Here is a 20,449-nt window from a genome sequence, read left to right as displayed (position 1 = left end):
GCCTTATCTCACCCACTGGTTGCTTTCCATCTTATTCCTTCCCCCATCCCATGGGGAAGGGGAGGGAGAGCAGCTTAGTAGGCAGCTGGTACCTTGCCAAGGTTCAACCTACTACAGCAAGTGAAATGGATACTTCTGCAAATCAGGCAACATCTGTGCAAAAAAACCGCAAGAAAGGCAGTTTTTCCAGGACAGTAATTCTTACCTACCACCCTGCAGTATATTGAGAAATTATTTGCTTGTTTACCTTTAGGAATGAGTGAATAAATCTGTAATGGTTCTGATTTGCTATGGGTTGCAATTACCTCGTTACCTAGAAAAGTGGCAAGTGATACTTTGAAATAAATAAGATGGTTTGCTGTTTATTTAAATAGTGGCCTAGCTTTATTTTTCTTCAACCTTAAGAGTGTAAGGAAACTGGAATGATTAACTATAGTATTAAGTTTCATGATTTCACAGTGAAGAATCATAATTTTTGAAACGTTAAAAGTGATCCTTTTTACTCCAACAAGGCTGTCAAATAATTTTATTTTAAAAGTGAAAATTTTAAGTCTTGATTCAGATGTACACACATGTACATATTATCCCCAGAGGCACTTCAGGCTGTTAACAAGAAATCTTCACAGCAGTTATGTCCCTCTTGCTTCATGGGCGCAGTATCCAACAAACACCGGTTCGGCTGCTATGCCACGGCTGTTAAAATAAAGCAGAGTGGGTTTGATTCTAATCAAACAACTCACTGCTTGTGTAAGGAGGAAGGGAGATACTGGCAATCTATTTTAGTAATTATATAAACAAAACTACTTCCAAGAAATAACGGCCTATTTAGGGAGTGAAAAAGGGCCCTATTCTACTTTTGGTTGTACTTTTGATTGAACCTGTTTCAATCAGGGGCACCAAGCTATTAGCAAACATGTTGAAAACCTTAAATTCAGGGGCTAGTTGTCTTGATGCTCCGCAAAATCTACTGCTTTTATTGAAAAGAAGTAGTAAGAAATGCAAATATGAATCAACTGAAATTTGCACATTCTCCCCTCTACCAACTGCAATGTTTCCTTCATATGTGGCTCTAATTCCATAATCTTCATTATTTTTTGGAGGGAGTCAGGATTTCTTTCAGTTTACACTGTCATAAATTATTCTGTTCTCATGTGGCTTTAAAAACAAACCAACTAACCCCTGTGGTTTATGATGGTGCAGTAAGACAGTATAAAAAGATACTTAAGAATTAAAGTAATTGTAAACAAAATTCTACTTCTTGAATTTTTAAGGTCTAGATACTACTGCAACTAATGTTTAAAAGTTGTGCAGTGGAAGAAACTGAATGATGAAACAGCTCAGCTGAACAATTGCTGGCCCTAAGCAAGACCTAAGTAAACACAAAGGTTGGTGTCTAGGTCTCTGGAATATATATCTTTTTTCCTTTCTTGTTCCCTTTCTCCCGTCACCATTTCTCTGCAATCTGGGCTGCTGTGTCCTACAGCAAGCTGAGTTTAGATCTAAGTCAGCTCTTTGAGGAAGGCCCATATACATGAAAGGGAAAAGAACTGCAGCTCCAAGGAGTGTTCATTTCATCACTGGAAAGCGAATGGTTTCTCTAGTCTTTTTCTAGTTCAAAGCCTTTATAAAAAGAATAATTTTCAAGATGACATATCCTTTTATTAAGGTAGTCAGTTTCTAACAGAAGTTGTTCATCCTAAGCCAGCAAACCAGCTTTTTCTTAGACTTTCTTTCTGTTGCTAAATACATGCAATGAGTACAGTGAGCAGTCCTTAGTCTGCCACTGCATTCTGCATCTCATGCCAGCACTACCAGAACAGCTGCCAACATCTGGGCAAGCTCCCTGTACAGCAATACAAGTACCAATGTTAAGGAAGAAGATGGAGATGCAGCAGTGGAGTTAATCAGATCCAAGAACAGCATGACTGTAAAACCCTAATCCTAGTGCTACAGCCACTGTATATTTCACTGTTCAGTTGTAACTATTTTCTCTGAGCCCTAGCAGGAGATGCATGATCCTGCAAAGTATTAGGACCTAAGGTTTTAAAGCCCTTTAATCTTGTTTTTAACCTGTATTTGTCAACTATCTCTTAATGTATCCCCTGTATACATCCCCGGAGAGAGATAGCACAACTTACACATAGCTATTTTCCTACATCACTATTTTAAGCCAGCTGGAAATAAACCAGCCAAATCCAAACTTACAAGTCCTTCAGTCTCTCTTGATTACAGAGTGACTGAAGCTAAACATATAGTCTACACTCTAAACTAAACATAAGTGATTCCAACAGATGTTAAGACATCTTCAGGAACGTGAGCAGGGTGCTTGAGTTTAAACTGCTGACTATAACTGCTGTTGTATCCTGTTCTTTAAAAAGCTGATTTGTATCTACCTTGAACTACTTCCACACAGAACTGAGATTTTCAATGACCTGTCAAATTTCTGTAGAGAAATAAAATGCTATGTTTCATGCTTGCTAGGGTTCAACTATTCAGCTGCATTTGGAAGAACCTAAAAAGCTCCTTGACTGTATACTTTAAAAGTGGAGTCAAACTTGGACTTAAAGCCTAGAATCACTCCTATCTACAACTGTAAATGTACAAAGCAGAAGCAATACATAAACTTGTCTAGGTACCTTTTAGGTACCAGTAACTTGTCTAGGTACTTTTTAGGAAAGAACTGGGAGAAGAGTGTGTTATGGGTACTGTAAACAAAGTCAGTTCATAAATGAATTAAAATTTATCAGGGACTGCTTATTCACCCCTTTCAGCCCTTCAAGTAAGGCAACAACTGAAAGAATAGCTTGGCCAAGCTCACCTCTCATGCAAACAGCTCCACTTGATTACCTGCTGCAGGTCTTTATTATTCATAATTAATAACACCACCTTTTTTTTTAGAAGTCTGCTTTTCCTTCTGTCAGTGTACTCCCAGATACCCTTTAATACAATTTTTGTCTGAAATAAGTCAATCATGATGTTGGTTTTTCCTTTACAGGAAAGAGAAACATAGATGAGTCCTAGTATTTCAATGAAAAAAGTGACTTCTGAGAATTTTTTAGTTGTAAAACTCTCTAGAGCTCCTGTCTTAATGTATCTGTCTTCCTCTTCTGTGGATACAAAACCACATGGGATTACATTTACAGTTAGGTTGAATTGCTAGCTCTCTTCCATTCATTTCCAGGCCAGCAGCTTATGCCTGTACTTTTATTCCATTGGTTACAAAACTTGAGAACCAAGATATACTGTAGCTACTACATCTTACCGGAGCATGCGGCATCGATGCTTAACCAGCCTTTTGTAGGCATCCTGCAAGTTGGTCACATTGCTGCTGCTCCAGAGTCTTTCCCCAACAGCGCTTGCTCGAGGCCTGTAAAAGTATACTAAGTTTTAGAGTAGGTATGGTCTATAACCAAGAATGAATAATTTTTTTTTAATATTTAGAATATAGAATACTGATATAATACTTTAATACCCCAATGCATTAATTTTCATAGCTGCTTAGATTCAGCACAGAGCACTGTTACCACTGTCATACAGTCCTGTTGGATTAATTAATGCTCCTTGTACCTGGCTTTTAAAATCTAATGATAAAGCAGCTCATACCATAATCTTGGTGTCAGGTTAGTTGCATCCACAAACTCCCCCCACAGGCAGGCTTCTCCACCTATTACAAGTTTCTTCTGTTTTTCAGATCCTGAATTCAAAGCAGAAAGTCAGAATTTCTCTTTGTCCAGAAGAAAGGCATATATCAGCAATTAGATAGGACTGATGTTCAGTTGTTTGTTTTATCATATAAAATACCAATCCTGAGCACTAACATTTTGGTTGGTAGTCTTGTTACTGAATGTGAGAACCACCCACCCAGAGAAGCCCAGAGAAGCCGTTTCTCCGCTCTGTTAGAAAGGACTTTACCTTTTATGCTCTGAAGACATTCCTTAGTTTTTTGACATTCCTCAGAAGTTTAAATCCTGATGGAAACTGTTCATTCTATCATATGCAGAACATTCCTTGAAATAATTACTTAGGTGTTCTCCCTAACAAGAACACCTGAGAGCTCACTTGCGCCAAGTGAAAGCCCCATGGAAAGCATAAGATGTTTGTTTCAATTTTAGACAGAGGGAGAGAACATGTCTTTGTCTAGAATAGTTTAACACTCAACAAGCTTTGTAACATGAATTCAGTGTCTGTCTACCACCAGCCATTTTGCACAATTCTGCTCCCAAACTCTGCCCACCTAGTCCAGCGCTCTGTCTTATGCAAACACTAGTATCAGATGCTTGAGGAAGGTAACACCTTTCCCTGTGAGAACTGCAAAGCTCCTTTTTTCTAATTTAAGAATTTTCCAGTTTTACCTGACCATAATTCCTTTAATTATACTATAACCACAGTGATGGAATGGCCACTCTAAACAGCTTTATTCTTTCCATTTACACTGTGCTATAACCCAAAGAGTTTCATGCACAGAACATGTATGTAAAAAAGTAACAAACCAGAGAACTTAAGTGGTTCAACGCTGTAATATTTCTTCCAGTCTTGCCCGTAACTAATGTAGTCTAAGTACCAGGGTGCTGACAGGACAGCAGTGAGCCCTGCTCCAGTGACACTGCTCAGTTCATGAGCATAGTAATTTCCAATCCACACTTGAACTACAGTGTCTGGTTTCAGCTAGAAGAGGAAAAGACAAAACAAACAAACCAACCAACTTAACACAAAAACATTAATGGCAATCCTGATTGCTGTTATCAAGGAAAATGATCACAAATTTCAAAACTCTCTATTTTGTTTTGAAGATGAACATTTTGGAAGAAGCCTTGTGTCATCTCCCCGCCAAAATCTAAAACTGATTAGCCCTTTGCTGGTTTTAAACACAGCTCATACTAGAGTGAAGCCCAGGTTATCCTGTAGACCATAAATGCTCTAAGAGGATTGCTACATGCACCACGTATCTGACCAGCTCTAAAAACTGAGCATCTGGTGCTACTAGACCAGACACACAGTTATAAAAAACCAAAAGAAAACTCACAGAAACTTCTCTACTCTTTACTCTGATGTTTTAAAAGCACATTACATTAACTGTGTTCACCTTTAAAAAGCACCTCAGTGCTGGTGTTTTGCCTATTTTACATGTTCAACAAATGATAATTTCAAGGGAGGCTTCACAGCTGGGGAGACGTGCTAACATCAGCAGACTTGCTTTAACTCTTAAGAGACAAAACCAGATCCACTTAATACTATATTTTGGAGGTCTCACACAATACTGTGCTGCTATGCAAGAGTACCTTACTAATTTTCCCATCTTACCTGCGCTTTGTGATCAAACACTTCTTGCCAGACCATTTGTCTTTTGTTGTAGGAGGAAACAATGTCCAAAATGCTGGAATTTAGAAGTGAGATCAGGTTTGTGAACTTCAATGAGATAAGCACAAGCACTCAAAGTAGCAACATTCTCTACCCCAAGAAACATCAGACCTTTCCCACCACTGCATGGGGGACCAATAAAAAGCAGGTTGTTCTGGTTTTCGCCTTCAGCTCTCTGCCTTGCAGAGCATGTTCTACCATGTAGAACAATGTGCACAAACTGATGTTCAGAACTGCCAACAATTCATACAGAACGACTAAATCTGTGCTATTTAAGGAGAAAACAAAATGTCTGCAAAAATTTCCTCCCCACCCTGTGTGCTGACACTATGGCAGATATCTAGTTTAAGATACCTAGTACATTCACAGCGTGTATAAAACTAGCCTACATACCCGTGCTGTGTCCCACATTTTAAAGCTAAGAACTTTTGTGTTGGTGTTTTAAAATAAAGTGGATTGTTCCAAATATGTGGCAATTTTTCAAAAGAATATTTAGACTAAATCAACTTCTGTATCTGCACCTCAAAGCCACCCTCAAATAATGACAGTGAAAAATTGAGCAAAAATTTAAAAAAACAACATACTTCTGGATATAGTAAGATTCCAGTTTAGCATAGTCACTGCCAAAACCTTGCTTCTTCATGAACTCTTTCACTTTGGGGTTAGATTTCCTAAAATAATAAGAAAACAAGTTAAAATAAAAGACTGTATTCATTATGTTTTAAACCAGATTTCCCAACCATTTCTACCTATGCACAGCACACTAGCTGATGCCTTAGGCATTCTACAGACTGGAATGCATGATAGCAGAAGCAGCAGGTTAACATGACTTAGGTACTTTGAAACAGTTTCATCCTGATTTGAAATAAAGCCAATAGACCTAACTCTCTGGCAAAACTACTGGAGTCCCTGCTCTGAAGTGGTCTTAGGCAGGCTGCCTCAAATTCCTAACAGCTCTGGGGTTCCCAGAATCTCAGCCACTTGGTGGAAGGGCTGTCAGTTGTCTGAGAACTCACCAATTTGGTGTTTCTGCCACAAAAACAAATCAATATTTTTGCGTTAAAGCATTTGTCAGAAGTTTTATTTCTCTATAAAAATCAAATCACATCCTCAATGTTTGTATTTGATCTTTAAAGAGAATGCAGAAATACTAACTAGATCAATTTGAATACTCATCAAAATGCTCCAAATTCTTTATTATTAGCTACTTCAGCAGAGAGACTCCAAAATATTCAAAATCCACAACCAAATTAAGAACACTATTAATACATGCTGTACTTTTAATACAAATGCACAGGAATCAGTCTGGTAATTCTTAGTGTCAGAAGACTTTCCCAAGGGCAGAACTCAATGTATGGATCTACTAACACAAAGCATTGAAATGTTAATTTTCGTATCTAGTACTTTTTTAACATATTAGTCCTCTTTCCTGCCAGGTTAATTTTCATAAAGAAATCCTTTAGAATATCTGAACATTTATGAAACTACTAATCAAAGCAAAGTTATGCAGAGCAGTTGCTTGTTGAGGATCACAAATTATCTGCCTGTAAATAGTTATGGAGGTAGGAGTGGACAGCTTTTGGTTATGCACTGAAAACTGTCTCATGCAACTGAGTTCCATAACTGATGGACATGAACAGGTTTAAGAGGCGCTAGATATTTGTTCTTTGAACTGTCACCATACCAACAACTGAAGTCCACTTCATCTCCTCCCAAATGAATGTATGCGTCTGGAAATACACCGCTGATCTCTTTGAAGAATTTAGCCATGAAGTCATAAGTTGAATTCCAAATGGGATTTACAGGTCCAAAGGTTCCAGTTGGCTGTTCTCCATTGTAACAAGGAGTGAGAAGATGTTTTTGACCTTAAAAAAACAATTAATAGACAATATTCAGTTTCATGTTGCTATGCTAGCTTGGCTAGCAAGAAGAAGCAGTTATCCCTAACAAAAAGGTAAATATTCATTACTTAAGTGCTCACCCATTTTAAGTACAATCAGATAGAGGCAGGATGAAATACGACAATTTGTACAAGGTTGAAGAACCCTCTAACTGGTAATCAGGACTCTGACTTTCAGATTTGTGATTCAACACACACTAATTTATGTAACATGTCACTATACCTGGAAAACAGTATTTAGATGATTCCTTGAACAAAAAAAAATCTTTAATGAATATCAGAAGGAAGTCAATTAGAAGAAAGCCCAACATAATGAGTGTGCTTCAGAGGCCTCTTTTCTCTTTTTATTACTCTGCTTTGTTAACACCTAAGCAGGTGTGAGGTACATAGCTCAAAGTAGATGTCCTACCTTACTCTGCTAAGAATTCATCTTTACATAAGAAAGGAAGGCTACATAGAGATCAAAACTATGCAAGGGTTCTTGAGTCAAGATATCTGAAGCAACATGAGCTATGATAACTAAATAGAAAAAAGTTACTGTATGTGGGTTGGAGATTCCTAAGTCCAGTTTGTTTGGTACACAGAGGTTGCAGCAGCAGCAGCACCTTCCTGGCAGTGTGTTTCCAGCTCTGAGCCCATTTCCCCCAAACAGGGCCTTAGTGCTAGATTGCTTCTACTACCAAACTCACAAGCCTTAAGACTTCTATCCAGTATCTTGAATTTGAATGCAAACAAAGCATAGCTACCCAAGTCTATAAGCAAAGCCAGGACTGGCTCCTGTGTGTCACATTAGGAAAAGCTATGCAGGAAGCTGTCAAGAACAATTGATTTTAGGCAAGGGAGATCAACTGGCTCTTCAAATGAATGTAGACCACCTCACATATCACCAGACAAGCCAATGGTTTTAATAGTTCTCTGTAAGAGCAAAGACCACTTCAGACGAAGGATTCTACAAGTGTTTGGAAAATTTAGGTTTTGCCTTGTTCCTTTCCTCCTCATTTTAATTACTGAGAAAGAGCTTGACATGTCTTCCAACGTGATGATGAGTACAAGAGACAAGTATATCCACAGGACAAGTACAAGATCCACCCCATAGCTAAAGCTAAAGCTATGAAACACTAGAAAAACCTTCTAGTCAAAGCCATTGTAAGTAAATTGCAGTGACACTGCATTCAGTGCACATTGAAGTAAGGCACCAGGTTTCCTGGTACTTGAGTACATGTAAATACTAGCATTCTCTATCAAGAGAAGTATTATTCTGAGACCAGAAGTAAAGACAGTGAAGAAGCATCTAAGTTCACTGTGTTTTATACACTGGTAGATCACCACTTTACCAACAGACAGAAACATCAATCACTTCCAAAGAACCTTCCCAAAGCGAAAATCTCTACTCCACAGAAAGCAACTCATTATTTCTAGCCACTGCCTTATTACTCTGAACTCAAGAGCTCTGAGTGAGGGGGTATCAACAACATTAAGTCTGAGGCAGAATATATCCGTACTCTTGCATCTAGCACAAGACATGTCAACTTTGTTCATTCATTTTATTTCCTCTGACCTGTAAAGGTCATGACATCACTTAGTGCCTCTTCCTTACCTCTTACCAAGGGCTTTCCAAAACACTTTATTGGTTACTTCTTAAAAAATCCATTCGCTTGTTACTACTCACCACAATCTCTTAACAATTAATACTTTCTTAGGTGTACCTTTTCCCCAAGATTGCGTGTGTCCTGGGGTATCAAACTCAGGAATAACTCTGATGCCTCTTAACCGGGCATACTCTATCACCAGACGGACGTCAGTAGGAGTATAGATGAGGTTAGAGGAGTATGCTCCCTGTAAAATATTCACATTTAGAGGCAGTTTACAAAACACTAGACCAGCAGATCAAAAAAATTGGCCTGAAGTATTACTAACTTAGACTGGAGAGCAGTTTTACAAATCAACCATAGTTTATCAACTGCACAGACAGAACTTTTCAGTTAACTTGTGGAGTGGAAAAAAACCCCCCCAAAACAGCAGATGACACTGAGACAGACCTCCTTGAGGAAACCATCCTTTCCTCCCTAGCTCACAGTTACTTAAGAACATAGAAAAGCTATTTTCTCTTCTAACAGAATTTTGAAAGATACATTTTTCAATTTTTCTGTACAGAGGCAAGTTATTTTTCCCCCATTAGCCTGAAACATAGGGCTCTTGCTACATAACATGCAAGACTAATAAAAAAATTCTGCCAAGTCACAAAGAATGATGTCTTCTTCCAACATCTCTGCTTCTTGGTTTTGATACAGTGATCAATTTTGCATCAGGAAGTGTTTGTTTTGTGACACCAAATTTGAGTGTGATTCCACTCCCACACAGCCAACAAATGTGACAAATGACCCAGATTACTACAGTTTGGTGAAACAGATGCTTGCCAAGAGCCAAACTACATAAGAACACATCATGACTCTCCATGATTAATAGCACCTTAAGCTTCCATTTCTCTGGAAATGGTTTCTGCAGCTGAGTTACTCAGGAAAGGAAACAGTAAACAAGACGTCTTTCAAAAAGAAGCTTGTTAAGACAAAGGCCATCTCCCTCTCTCCAGCTGTCAGTGGGAAATAGGACAGAGCTCCAGAGCCTTTACTAGACAAAATAATCTGACTGGACTATGCAACATTTACAATTTTTTCATTATAAAATTCTTCACAGCATCTGCTCAAGCATTGCCAACATAGTTTTCATGAAGGTCAGATTCTAGCAAGCATTTTAAAACAGAATCACAAATCTTGTACTTAGGCTTAGTCTACTTAACTATTCTTAACTACTTAGCTATGTTTGATTTGGCTCCTACTGTACTGTGACTGAGCAAGAACCTCATGACGGTTCTCACTAATGTAACAAAGCCTACTATGCATCCAGAAATAAAGACACACATTGCACTGTATTTGTTTTAGGAAACAACCTCGCACTTTTGGATCTCTCACAGACATGGTGTGTTTTGTAAAGCTAACTAGGTCTCAGACAGACAAAAATATTGCAGTGGTTCCAGACCAGGAGCTAGCAGGAATCTCTCTTACATTTGTTTGAGTGGCAGGAAGTTTACCAGTTAAACCCATCAACAGAAATCCAAGAAGTGTTCACCACTTATGCACCTATCATTACTGTCTGAAGGCCAGCAAACACTGAGGATCATTCAGAAAATTTGCACAGAAGAGTTAAAAAGGCCATTTTCCATGCATTCACCAAGGAAGACTTGAAAATTGCTCACACAGACACTCAAGTAGGATCTTAAATGTGGACTTGCTGGTTACTGGTCCCATGGTACTGTTTTAGAGTCAGCCAAAGCAGATATAGTCAAGCACTGGTAAACTCTGCATTTTATTTTCATGAAATATATGACAGATTTCTGCCCTTCCATCCTGCTCCAATGATGTTCACTCACCTTATCACTTAATTCAGGGAAATAAATGCTCTGGTAAGGGAAGGACTGATCATCTACTATATGCCAGTGGAGAATATTGAACTTATTGAAAGCCATGGCATCCTGTAACAAATAATGCAACAGAGTCTAGGTAAACACTTCATTCTCATTGAAAACCTATGCAAACAAGTGGTCTTGTCCCAGCATATCCCACATGACTAGAGGAACAACTAAAAAAGTAAAAAAACCCCTCAAACAAAACCAAACAACCAGCCAAAAGAAAACCACCAAAAAAACCAACCAAAACCCACCCAGCTTTCTCCCCCCCACCCCCTCGGCAACAAACCAAAAAAGTATACTATGTTTCACTAAATCCTAGAGGCACACACCTCTACTGCTCTGTCCCTCTGCAATCTAGTTTCACCACTGCTGTCAACAAGCTCTTGATCTGACCCCCATTCTACCAGCCTGTGTAGTATGGACTGCTATAAACACTTATGAATTTCTTCCACTTCAGAACAGACACCCTGAGATTAGCGCAGGTGGTTACAGCATGGTGCTACTAACACCAAGGCTGCAGGTTTGGCCCCCATATGGGCCATTCACTTAAGAGCTGGACTTGATGAGCCTTCTGGGCCCCTTCCAACTCAGACAATTCTGTGGGTAATTCTCTATGCACCATCAGCTATTTCAGCTTACAGAAAAGCTTATACTTTTCTACCTAAATACTTTAGGTTTGAAAACAGAACAGCATGAGAGTTTCCTACTACACATTACATCCCTTCTCCCTAGAGAATTCTGCAGAATCTGTTTCAAATGCATGCAACATAAACTACACATTTTCCCTGCAAAAGACAGTGTTTCTCTTAAGTTTTCATTCATAACAGTGTCAGTACTTCACTTTTTTTGATCTTTAAGATAATCAAGATCAATGTTAACACACTTATTTTAGAATTATGACTGTAGCTGGACAGTTACACTCACACACCTTGAGTTATGCTGGCTTGTTAGTCACTAGCAGTGTGTGCTGTGAGCAGACCAAATAAGGGTTCTTTACTCATTGCTCATGATTGAGTTCAACATAGCTGCTTCCAATCCCTTGCCACAATACAAATGTTTTCACCACCCGCTCCCCCCATTTTTTTTTCACCTAGGTGTATTTAAAGAAGTGATTAAAATCTCTTCAGGACCTCTCACTAAATCCAAAGGAAGATTTATATCTTGTCCCTTTCCCAACATTATCTCATCTCTTTAATAACACTGCAGAAGTTTTAACTGCCACAGGTCTCCATGAATTTCTAACAAATACCATCCTTCTACATAGGAAATTACATCTCTGGACATTAACTTCACCTATTCCTTCCTCAAGGACAATGCCCTTCCTGGAAATACAGTGCAGCAGTTGAACAAAACTAGAAATGCAAATACCACATGTCAGAGAAGAGATTACTGATGCTTTTCATTAGTCTGGATTCAAGCAGGCACAGAGGTGGGAGGAAAAGCACACCTGTTTTTAACCCACCAAACGAGCACAAAATGTAGCTCTGATAAAGCATAAGAGACAGATATGCAATTTAAGGACAGAAAACAGAATAGCAACAGTTACAGAAACACAAAAATGTTTAGAAATTCAAGTCTCCTAGGACATCTCTTTTAGACAAGACAAAAAGCACTGACACAAATATTTACTCAAGACTTTGAAGCACCCTCTGTTGCAAATATAACACTACACAAGCACGACTTGCTGAACAGGCACTGACCTTGAAGATGAAATACAAGTGGTAAATACCCAAAGGACAAGTTTTGAGCATAGTTCAAGGATGACCTCAGAAATTAAGACTGTTTTTACCTGCACTCTTCCTGCCCATTTTAAACCTGTTTTGCAAAGTTCTGCAACATGGAAGGGAAATTTCTAGTATTATTTCATCTTGGAAAAGCAAGACAGAGACAAGACAGGAAACTGCCTGTTCCTCTACTTCGACTCACTAAATAATCCTTCCTACAAGAATCTCAACCAAAAAAAAACCAGGGAGTGCAAAACAGAGATCCCTCCCGGCTTTGGCTGCTATGCTTACACAAATTCATCACCTTTCTGTCAAGGTTGGAGCACATTAATTCTTAATGTGCTTACATAAGCTTTTTGGAGAAAGTTTTGATCAGTTTTTTTTGTTTGTCTGGGGCTTGTTTTTCAGTAGCTTCCAAGGAACATTTTGAACTTCCTCCCTTGCTCTGTAATACTTAATTACTGGCTTGCACTTTGCAACCTAAAAAAGGACTACCAAAGCCTGCTGCTGGACTACCAAAGTCTGCTCCAAAAGACTGGCATTTTCCTGAAATCACTGAGATTGAAGCCAGAATTTGCAAGGTATCCCTTGTATTGTTTGATGACAGTTAGATGTCTCAAAACACGCTTCCAAGAAACAATACATGAGTTGGTTTATGCACCAGGAAATACAGAGACTCCAAGATCCCACAAACCCCAGCCCCCTTTACAGATTCAATTCAATTCCTCTCATTCCTGCCCACTCAATTCCTCTCCAGTCTTTGTTCTGACCTTTGCTTAGCAAAGTTCACTCTGTCCTTTCAAAGTCAGACAGAGGAGATGGGTTCTTCTTTCATACCAGCTCCAGTTGCTACCTACTTCAGGGGACAAAACACAACAACAAAAACCTTTCATTATTAATGATACAAAACTGTCTACTTACCAGGTTTGTAAGAATAGTTTTCAATGGTAAATAATGCCTTGAGGTATCTAATAAGACTCCTCTATGAGCAAATCTCGGGAAGTCATTGATTTCAGATTCATTGACAAGAAACTATGAGAACAAAATTTAAAAATTAGAATTTTATTTTCTTTTATATATACAATTTCAAGCAGGAAATACTTTCTTTTCAGAAAATGGTTCTTGGAAATCTGTTAACAAACTGAAACATTGCTGAATGAAACTAGTAGAACTGCTGTTTCTAGAAAAGCAGCCAGTAAAGAATGTGGTTGTCTCTTTTCAGGACAGTGGATTTAGTTAACTGCCATACTTACACTTCCATAGTCATCTTCATGAACCAACTGGCTGAAGGTTTCCAAACCTGGAAAAATATTCAAAAAAGGGATCTTGATTACCACACAGTACTCGCCCTTAAAGTTTTAGATACAAACAGCACCATAACTATTTCCAGGCATTCACATAGCTAGAAAGAATGCTTTGTAGCTGACTCTCTTTAGCACAGCTCAAGCACCACTGTTTAAAAAATTCCAGAGAGAACCACTCGAATTCTCCATTTAGCACAGATACTGAATACTTGTACTACAGCTACAGCTCAGCTGTAGCAGATTAATCCCCAAATAGTAAGAAAGTTCCTGAAAGGAAGGTAGGAATTTCTGGTCTTCTTGTGCATCTACTCTTGTAATTTCTGGAACTGGTGTAGTTTCTAATTCAGCATGAAAAATCTGTTGATTTATAGATAACTAATATATACAATAACATTCCAGTAAAAAAAGCAGACTGAAAATCCAGCATTATTATTCTTTGTGATGTGTTCAGCATGTCCAGTTACTAGGTGCAGTCAGAGAATAATTTGTTCACACTGTAGTTTAGACAGGTTTTCAGGCACAGCAAAAAAGCACTCACAGTGTGCCACTGGGTCTGAGATGCTGAGCATCTGGACCAAGGGTCTAACTGAGTACCCTTCTGGCCTGACCAAGCTTGCTTCCAACGAAGTACTAAATGAAGGCACAGCTCAGTGGTCACCTGGTTCTTGGTGTGCCATGAAGTTTGTATAAGCCTTAAACAAATAGCTCTATATGAAAAGTATCAGCTTACCTCTTAAAGCACCCCATACCTCATCAGCTTTCAGTATAGCCACAGGCTCACTTACAGTTAAATGATCTAAGGAAAAGAAAAAAAAAATTGCATACACCTCAAGAAAGCATGAATTGACAGGACAATGTCCACAGGCAATAAAGAGATTCTTCAAGTGCCACAGCTCCCTTTGTGTTTTAACTTCTAACCAATCCTGTTTTTAATGCTGACAGCATACAATTATTTGTCATCTACGTTTTCCTGATATAATGCAAGCTACTGTTCAGAGAGTCAGCAGCTAATCACCAAGATAAAACAAGTAAGATGCTTAGTAATGGCAATGTTAAAATATTGTACATGGGCCAAAATTCCAGCAAGTTTAACACAATTGATTTAAAACACAACAGACTATATTTTTGCATTTAAGACACAAGTGGTTGGGTAGCTAAGCCAGACCTAACCACAAAAAGTTTACTTCTTCTTTTGCCTTATTTTTATTGTTAGGTGCTTACTATTAAAGTCTTATTAAAAAGAAAAAAAAAATCAAAACATAGAATCATAGAATATTCTGAGTTGGAAGTGATGCATCAGGATCATTAAGTTCAACTCCTGGCCCTGCACAGGACACCCCCAAGAATCACACTATGTGCCTAAGAATGCTGTCTGAAGGCTTTGTGAACTCTGTCAGGCTGGTGCTGTGACCACTCCTCTGGAGAGCCTGTTCCAGTGCTCAGACACAGTCTGGGTGAAGAACTTTTTCCTGATATTCAACCTAAACCTCCCCTGGCTCTGCTTCATGCCATTTCCTCCATTCCTGTCACCGATCATGAGAGTGAAGAAATCAGGACCCACCCCTCAGCTTCCCCTCCTGAGAATGTTGAAACCACCACGAGATTTCCTCTCAGTCTCCTGCAGGCTGAACAGACCAAACGTCCTCAGTTGCTCCTCCTAAGGCTTCCCCTCCAAGCCCTTCACTATCCTCGTTGCCCTCCTTTGGACACTCTCCAATAGCTTTGTATCTCTCCTATATTGTGGCACCCAAAGCTGCCCCCAGCACTGGAGGTGAGGCTGCCCCAGTGCAGAGCAGAGCAGGACAATCCCCTCCCTCGCTCTGCTGGCGATGCTGTGCCTGATGCACCAACTGACCTGAGCACCAGTATGGGGGCAGTCAGATGAAGTACAGTAAGGAAAATGAAGAATGGTATCTGAAGGAATTCATAACAATCCTCCCTTATGTTTGGGTACTGAAGTACAGTACAAAGTAGTGGTGAAAAAAAAAACCCCACAAAAATAATTTTGGTTTTGAATTTAAAGTGATCCAATAAATATTAGAGAATAAATAAATACATTTTAAATATACTTTTAAAATCACATACATATATATGCATTAAAATACACTACATCTATAAATCTATAGATTTGTATTACTGTTGAAATAAGAAAGCAATAATTGCACATCTGAAACAGCAGAGAAAAAAAATCAAAGGCATGAATTACTGTACAATTACTTATTTGATCTGTCTCAGTATGAAGGAATGGTTGACTATAATCTACACAATTCAAATATTTATCCAAACTACCAGAGAAAAGCCATTCAGCGACATGAAGAAAGTACCTCAAGCTTCCATGTTAACCTCAGCACTGACTGCACATACTGCAAGTTTGGGGTAAGAAACAGAATTTAGAAGATTACTGCAATCTCCACAGGCAAACTGTAAGGAAAATGTGATAAATTGTCAAGGATTTATTTCCAAGACAGCAGAGGTTTTTTTTCTGAACTGGTAACATACCTTAAACGAACTTGCAAAATTTTACAACAAGCTGCTTGGAACATTTTACACAACCAGGTAAGAACTCAGCAGGGAGGAGGACAGGTAACTTGTACTTTGATTATGTATACAATACTCTTGCTACAAGACAGTCACTGACTGATCCATACTGTCTTTATTAAGGAGCCAGACCACCCAAACCAGCAAGTCACTATTAACAGCATTTCCCAGAATTTGTACCCTTAAAAAGATAGGCCATTAAAAACCAGAAAATTAAAACTTAATGAAGTCTGGAAAGCTCAACTTATTACATGAAGAAAACATGTTATTTTTAACAGGTAACTTATTTCTTAGAGCAGAGAGAAAAAATTGCCTGTTCTAATGAATGCAACCAAAAAATAACACAGTCTAACAGATTGTGTGGCAGAAGACGAGAACCAGTTTGGTTAAAATCTGACGTTCGCAAACCAGTTCAAAGTTCAAATAACAATAAAGCAGCACAATAACCTGACTGGCAGAACAATGTTAAGAGCATCAGCACTTTTGCTGCTGCTTTTCATTTGCACTGAAGTGTGTTATAAGCTTGCACATAAAAACTAAACTCTTTGGCTGTATGTCCCAAAAGGATTGAGTGAATTTAACATCAGTACATTCTATTACAAGTCAGGTGGAATTAATCCTGCTGCAGACGTAAGACTTGAGATTAAAAGGGTCTTTTTTCTAAGTATCTGTATCCTGGATACCAAACAACAGAGGATTATCTCAAAACAGAACCAGATTAATTGAATATGTTGACTTTTGTGCTAGACTGCCCAGACAAAAAGCAGTACCACTGCTCATTCTTATTTCTGTTAAGAAAATTCACTGGTGATTAGTATTTTATTTAGAGTACTTCTCCACTCTGCAGTTCAGTCATAGAACTGAGGCATAGAAAAACAAATTCAGTATAAACATCATGTTTTAAAATTCCTTTTCGTATCTACAGATAGAAAGGAAGTAATTTTTTTAGGACTGCAAGATGAGTAACAAGTTCACCGAGCACTTGCTGATTTTCCTGGAAAAACAGGAAATACCATGTACATATCTCAGTGTAAGTAGCTTCAGTTCAAATGTAGTAATTTCTAAGGAGACGGGTAAGTAGCAAGGAGACGGGACAGCCTTCACTCAATAAATACCCTGAATTGAGAGGGATCATCACCTGCCCATGCACAGATTCCACCAAAGATAACTGGGTGTTGCACAGCGTGGTATCTCTGATTCCTAATGCTAGCTGGTAGAAAGGATAGCAGCAGGTAAGTGAGCTGTATGGAAGCTAAACTACAAAAAGCATAGGCGACACGTGACGAGCTTCATGATTCACTGCCGGCTGAGATTTTCCACAGCACCAAGAGCAAGAATTATCTTCTGGTCGCCGCTGCTGTGAAATGTTTTTGAGCGCGTCCGAGAACCCCCGCTTTCCAGTTCCTTAAAAAACCCAACCCCTGCTGACTTTTACGTGGGACACGTGATGGGAAAACAAGCGCCTAACGGTGCCGCCCGAGCCGGGAGGGAGCGCGGAGAGCGGCCGTGCGGTACTCACAGGCCTCGCTGGAGCTGAGCTGCGGGTGCCTGTCACAGCCGGGGTCCTCCGCCTCGATCACCACCTGCAGCTGGAACAGCTCGGGCTCCGCTCGGGCACCCAGCGGCCTCCGGCCCCACGCCCACCGCCGGGAATGCCCGAACATGTACTCGTAGTACCTGCCGGGAAAGCACAGGCGCCGGCGGGGCCCTGAGGCGGCTGCTCCCGGCCCCGGGCCGCCGCTGCAGCCCCCCGGCCCCGCCGCCGCTCACCTGCGGAAGGCGTCCTGCAGCAGCCCGCAGCCCGGCCCCGCCGAGGAGCCGGCGCCGTGCACCAGCTGGAAGCGGCTGGGCGCCAGCTGCAGCTGGCGGGGGGACGTGCGGACCCACTGGGGCAGCGGCCACAGCGAGTCCTCGGGGAAGGAGTCCACCGCCAGCTCCCAGGCGGACGGCTCCGGCTCCGGCTCGGCCTCGGTCCGCCGGGCGCCGTGGTGGAGGCCGGTGCTCACCAGCACGGCGGGCACCAGGACGATCCCCAGGAGCAGCCCAGCCAGCCCCATGGCTCTGCCCATACTATAGCAGCACCAGCGGCTGCCTCAGCCCGCCCGTTCCACTCGCAGGGCAGCGCGACTCCGCCTCCTCCACCACGGGGTCGGTAGCGCGGGCGCGGCAGCCTCAGTGCCCGCCCCCGGCAGCCTCAGTGCCCGCCCCCGGTAGCCTCAGTGCCCGCCCCCGGCAGCCTCAGTGCCCGCCCCCGGTAGCCTCAGTGCCCGCCCCCGGCAGCCTCAGTGCCCGCCCCCGGTAGCCTCAGTGCCCGCCCCCGGCAGCCTCAGTGCCCGCCCCCGGTAGCCTCAGTGCCCGCCCCCGGCAGCCTCAGTGCCCGCCCCCGGTAGCCTCAGTGCCCGCCCCCGGCAGCCTCAGTGCCCGCCCCCGGTAGCCTCAGTGCCCGCCCCCGGCAGCCTCAGTGCCCGCCCCCGGTAGCCTCAGTGCCCGCCCCCGGCAGCCTCAGTGCCCGCCCCCGGTAGCCTCAGTGCCCGCCCCCGGCAGTCAGCCTCAGTGCCCGCCCAAGTCAGCCTCAGTGCCCGCCCCCGGCAGCCTCAGTGCCCGCCCAAGTCAGCCTCAGTGCCCGCCTAAGTCAGCCTCAGTGCCCGCCCCCGGCAGCCTCAGTGCCCGCCCAAGTCAGCCTCAGTGCCCGCCCAAGTCAGCCCGCCCAAGGCACCGCCGTAGGAGGACCCACTACGGTTAGTTCAGCTTGGAGGAGACTGAGGGGAGACCTCATTGTGGTCTTCAGCATCCTGACGAGGAGAAGCAGAGGGGCACGGACTGATCTCTTCAGTCTGGTAACTAGTGACAGGACTTGAGGTAACAGCGTGAAGCTGAGTCAGGAGAAGTTCAGGTTATTTGTCAGGAAAAGGTTCTGCACCAGGCTCCCCAGGGAAGCGGTCAAAGCACCAAGCCTGACAGAGTTCAACTGTTCATTTTTTTAGACAGAAATTATCTCTGTTCATCTTTTTAAACATACGTAGGAATTATGGACTATTTCTTAGGTTTCTTTGACACATCTGAGAAATCAGTAAGCTCTCAGAGGAGAGGGTAAGGATAAATAGCTGAAGTTCCAGGGGGACTGTAAGATACTACAATAAATCTGTTTACAGATGGGTGTGAACCAGCCTGGCCACCCCTAAGGCCTGGTTACTACAGATACACTGAGAAGTTTTGCTTTCAGTTGTTTTCCGTGGCTGCATCTTCTGTAGAGTAAGGCTGTTTTAGACCAGTGAAGTGCACCTATTCAGTAGTCATGTAATAAATATTCACCTAATAATTTATTATCTCTCTTTAAAATAATTATCCTGTGGACAAAACACTGATTAAGTATTTTTTTTTCCCTCTGGGTGGATTTTCTGATGATCAATAAAGTGATCAGATAGTCTTTCCTTGTGCAAGTCCATGAATATAGTTTTGTTTTTTTCTTTTACCCATTTGTATACTGGACAAAATTGTAGAAACTTGGTATCTTTGAGATATCTGTATCTCTGCTAGTTTTGCTTGAATTTGGCCTCTGGGATTTAAAAATTACTGGGTGGAGTAGTCAGATATAAATGTGCTGTCATTGTTTTCTAAGGAAACCTAATTGTAGTGTCTTTGGTAACCGCAAACAATCTGAGTTTGCGTTGGCATTTTCAGGCACTTAGGTTTGAAGTGTTATGGCGTAACTCAGTTTGATGTTGAATCTGAGGACTGGTTCTAAGCTCACAGTATGCACAGAATTGAAGAGGGTTGGACTGCAGGCTGCAGTCTTCTAGTGGTTCTCTTTGGGGGCTAGGTGATTTCATCGGGATTTCCACTGAACACAGCAGAATGATGAAACTGCTACAATGAAAGAAGACATCAGTGTGTGTGCCTCATGCTCTAAAAAAAAAAAAAAAAGAACTCCAGTATCAACTCAAAATCTTGAATGTGGAAATCTTCCTGTTCTGTAAGTTTGGTGTTGTGCTTCTGAGACGAATGGATTTTGATCTGTCTTTATGGCTGACTTTTTGCCTAGATTGTAAACTGTGTTAGAATGGGAATGTACCTTTATCTAGGCTTGTAAAGAGTTACGTAGTTTTAAAGAGTTACGTAGTTTTATAGCTTATACATACCTATTGAATGTGTACTAAAG

At 41.1% G+C, this 20,449-nt stretch overlaps 1 protein-coding gene across 1 annotated transcript; it reads right to left on the bottom strand.

The window, feature by feature from the left end:
• Nucleotides 1-509: 509 nt before the first annotated feature.
• On the bottom strand, nucleotides 510-18,429 carry HEXB (hexosaminidase subunit beta). The gene is made up of 14 exons (XM_085042861.1): nucleotides 18,061-18,429; nucleotides 17,810-17,967; nucleotides 14,483-14,548; nucleotides 13,702-13,748; nucleotides 13,370-13,480; nucleotides 10,686-10,787; nucleotides 8,965-9,094; nucleotides 7,043-7,223; nucleotides 5,943-6,029; nucleotides 5,302-5,374; nucleotides 4,491-4,665; nucleotides 3,604-3,694; nucleotides 3,263-3,367; nucleotides 510-693 (listed from the first exon to the last, which is right to left on the bottom strand). The coding sequence occupies exons 1-14, from the start codon at nucleotides 18,357-18,359 to the stop codon at nucleotides 630-632; spliced, it is 1,689 nt and encodes a 562-aa protein (XP_084898987.1). The 5' UTR covers nucleotides 18,360-18,429; the 3' UTR covers nucleotides 510-629.
• Between the last annotated feature and the right edge of the window lie 2,020 nt (nucleotides 18,430-20,449).

This window comes from Lichenostomus cassidix, chromosome Z (assembly GCF_008360975.1).
Source record: "Lichenostomus cassidix isolate B80296 chromosome Z, HeHo_3.0, whole genome shotgun sequence".
NCBI classification, from domain to species: domain Eukaryota; kingdom Metazoa; phylum Chordata; class Aves; order Passeriformes; family Meliphagidae; genus Lichenostomus; species Lichenostomus cassidix.
The sequence above is the reverse complement of the archived record's forward strand: the minus strand, read 5'-3'. Positions and strand labels throughout refer to the sequence as shown.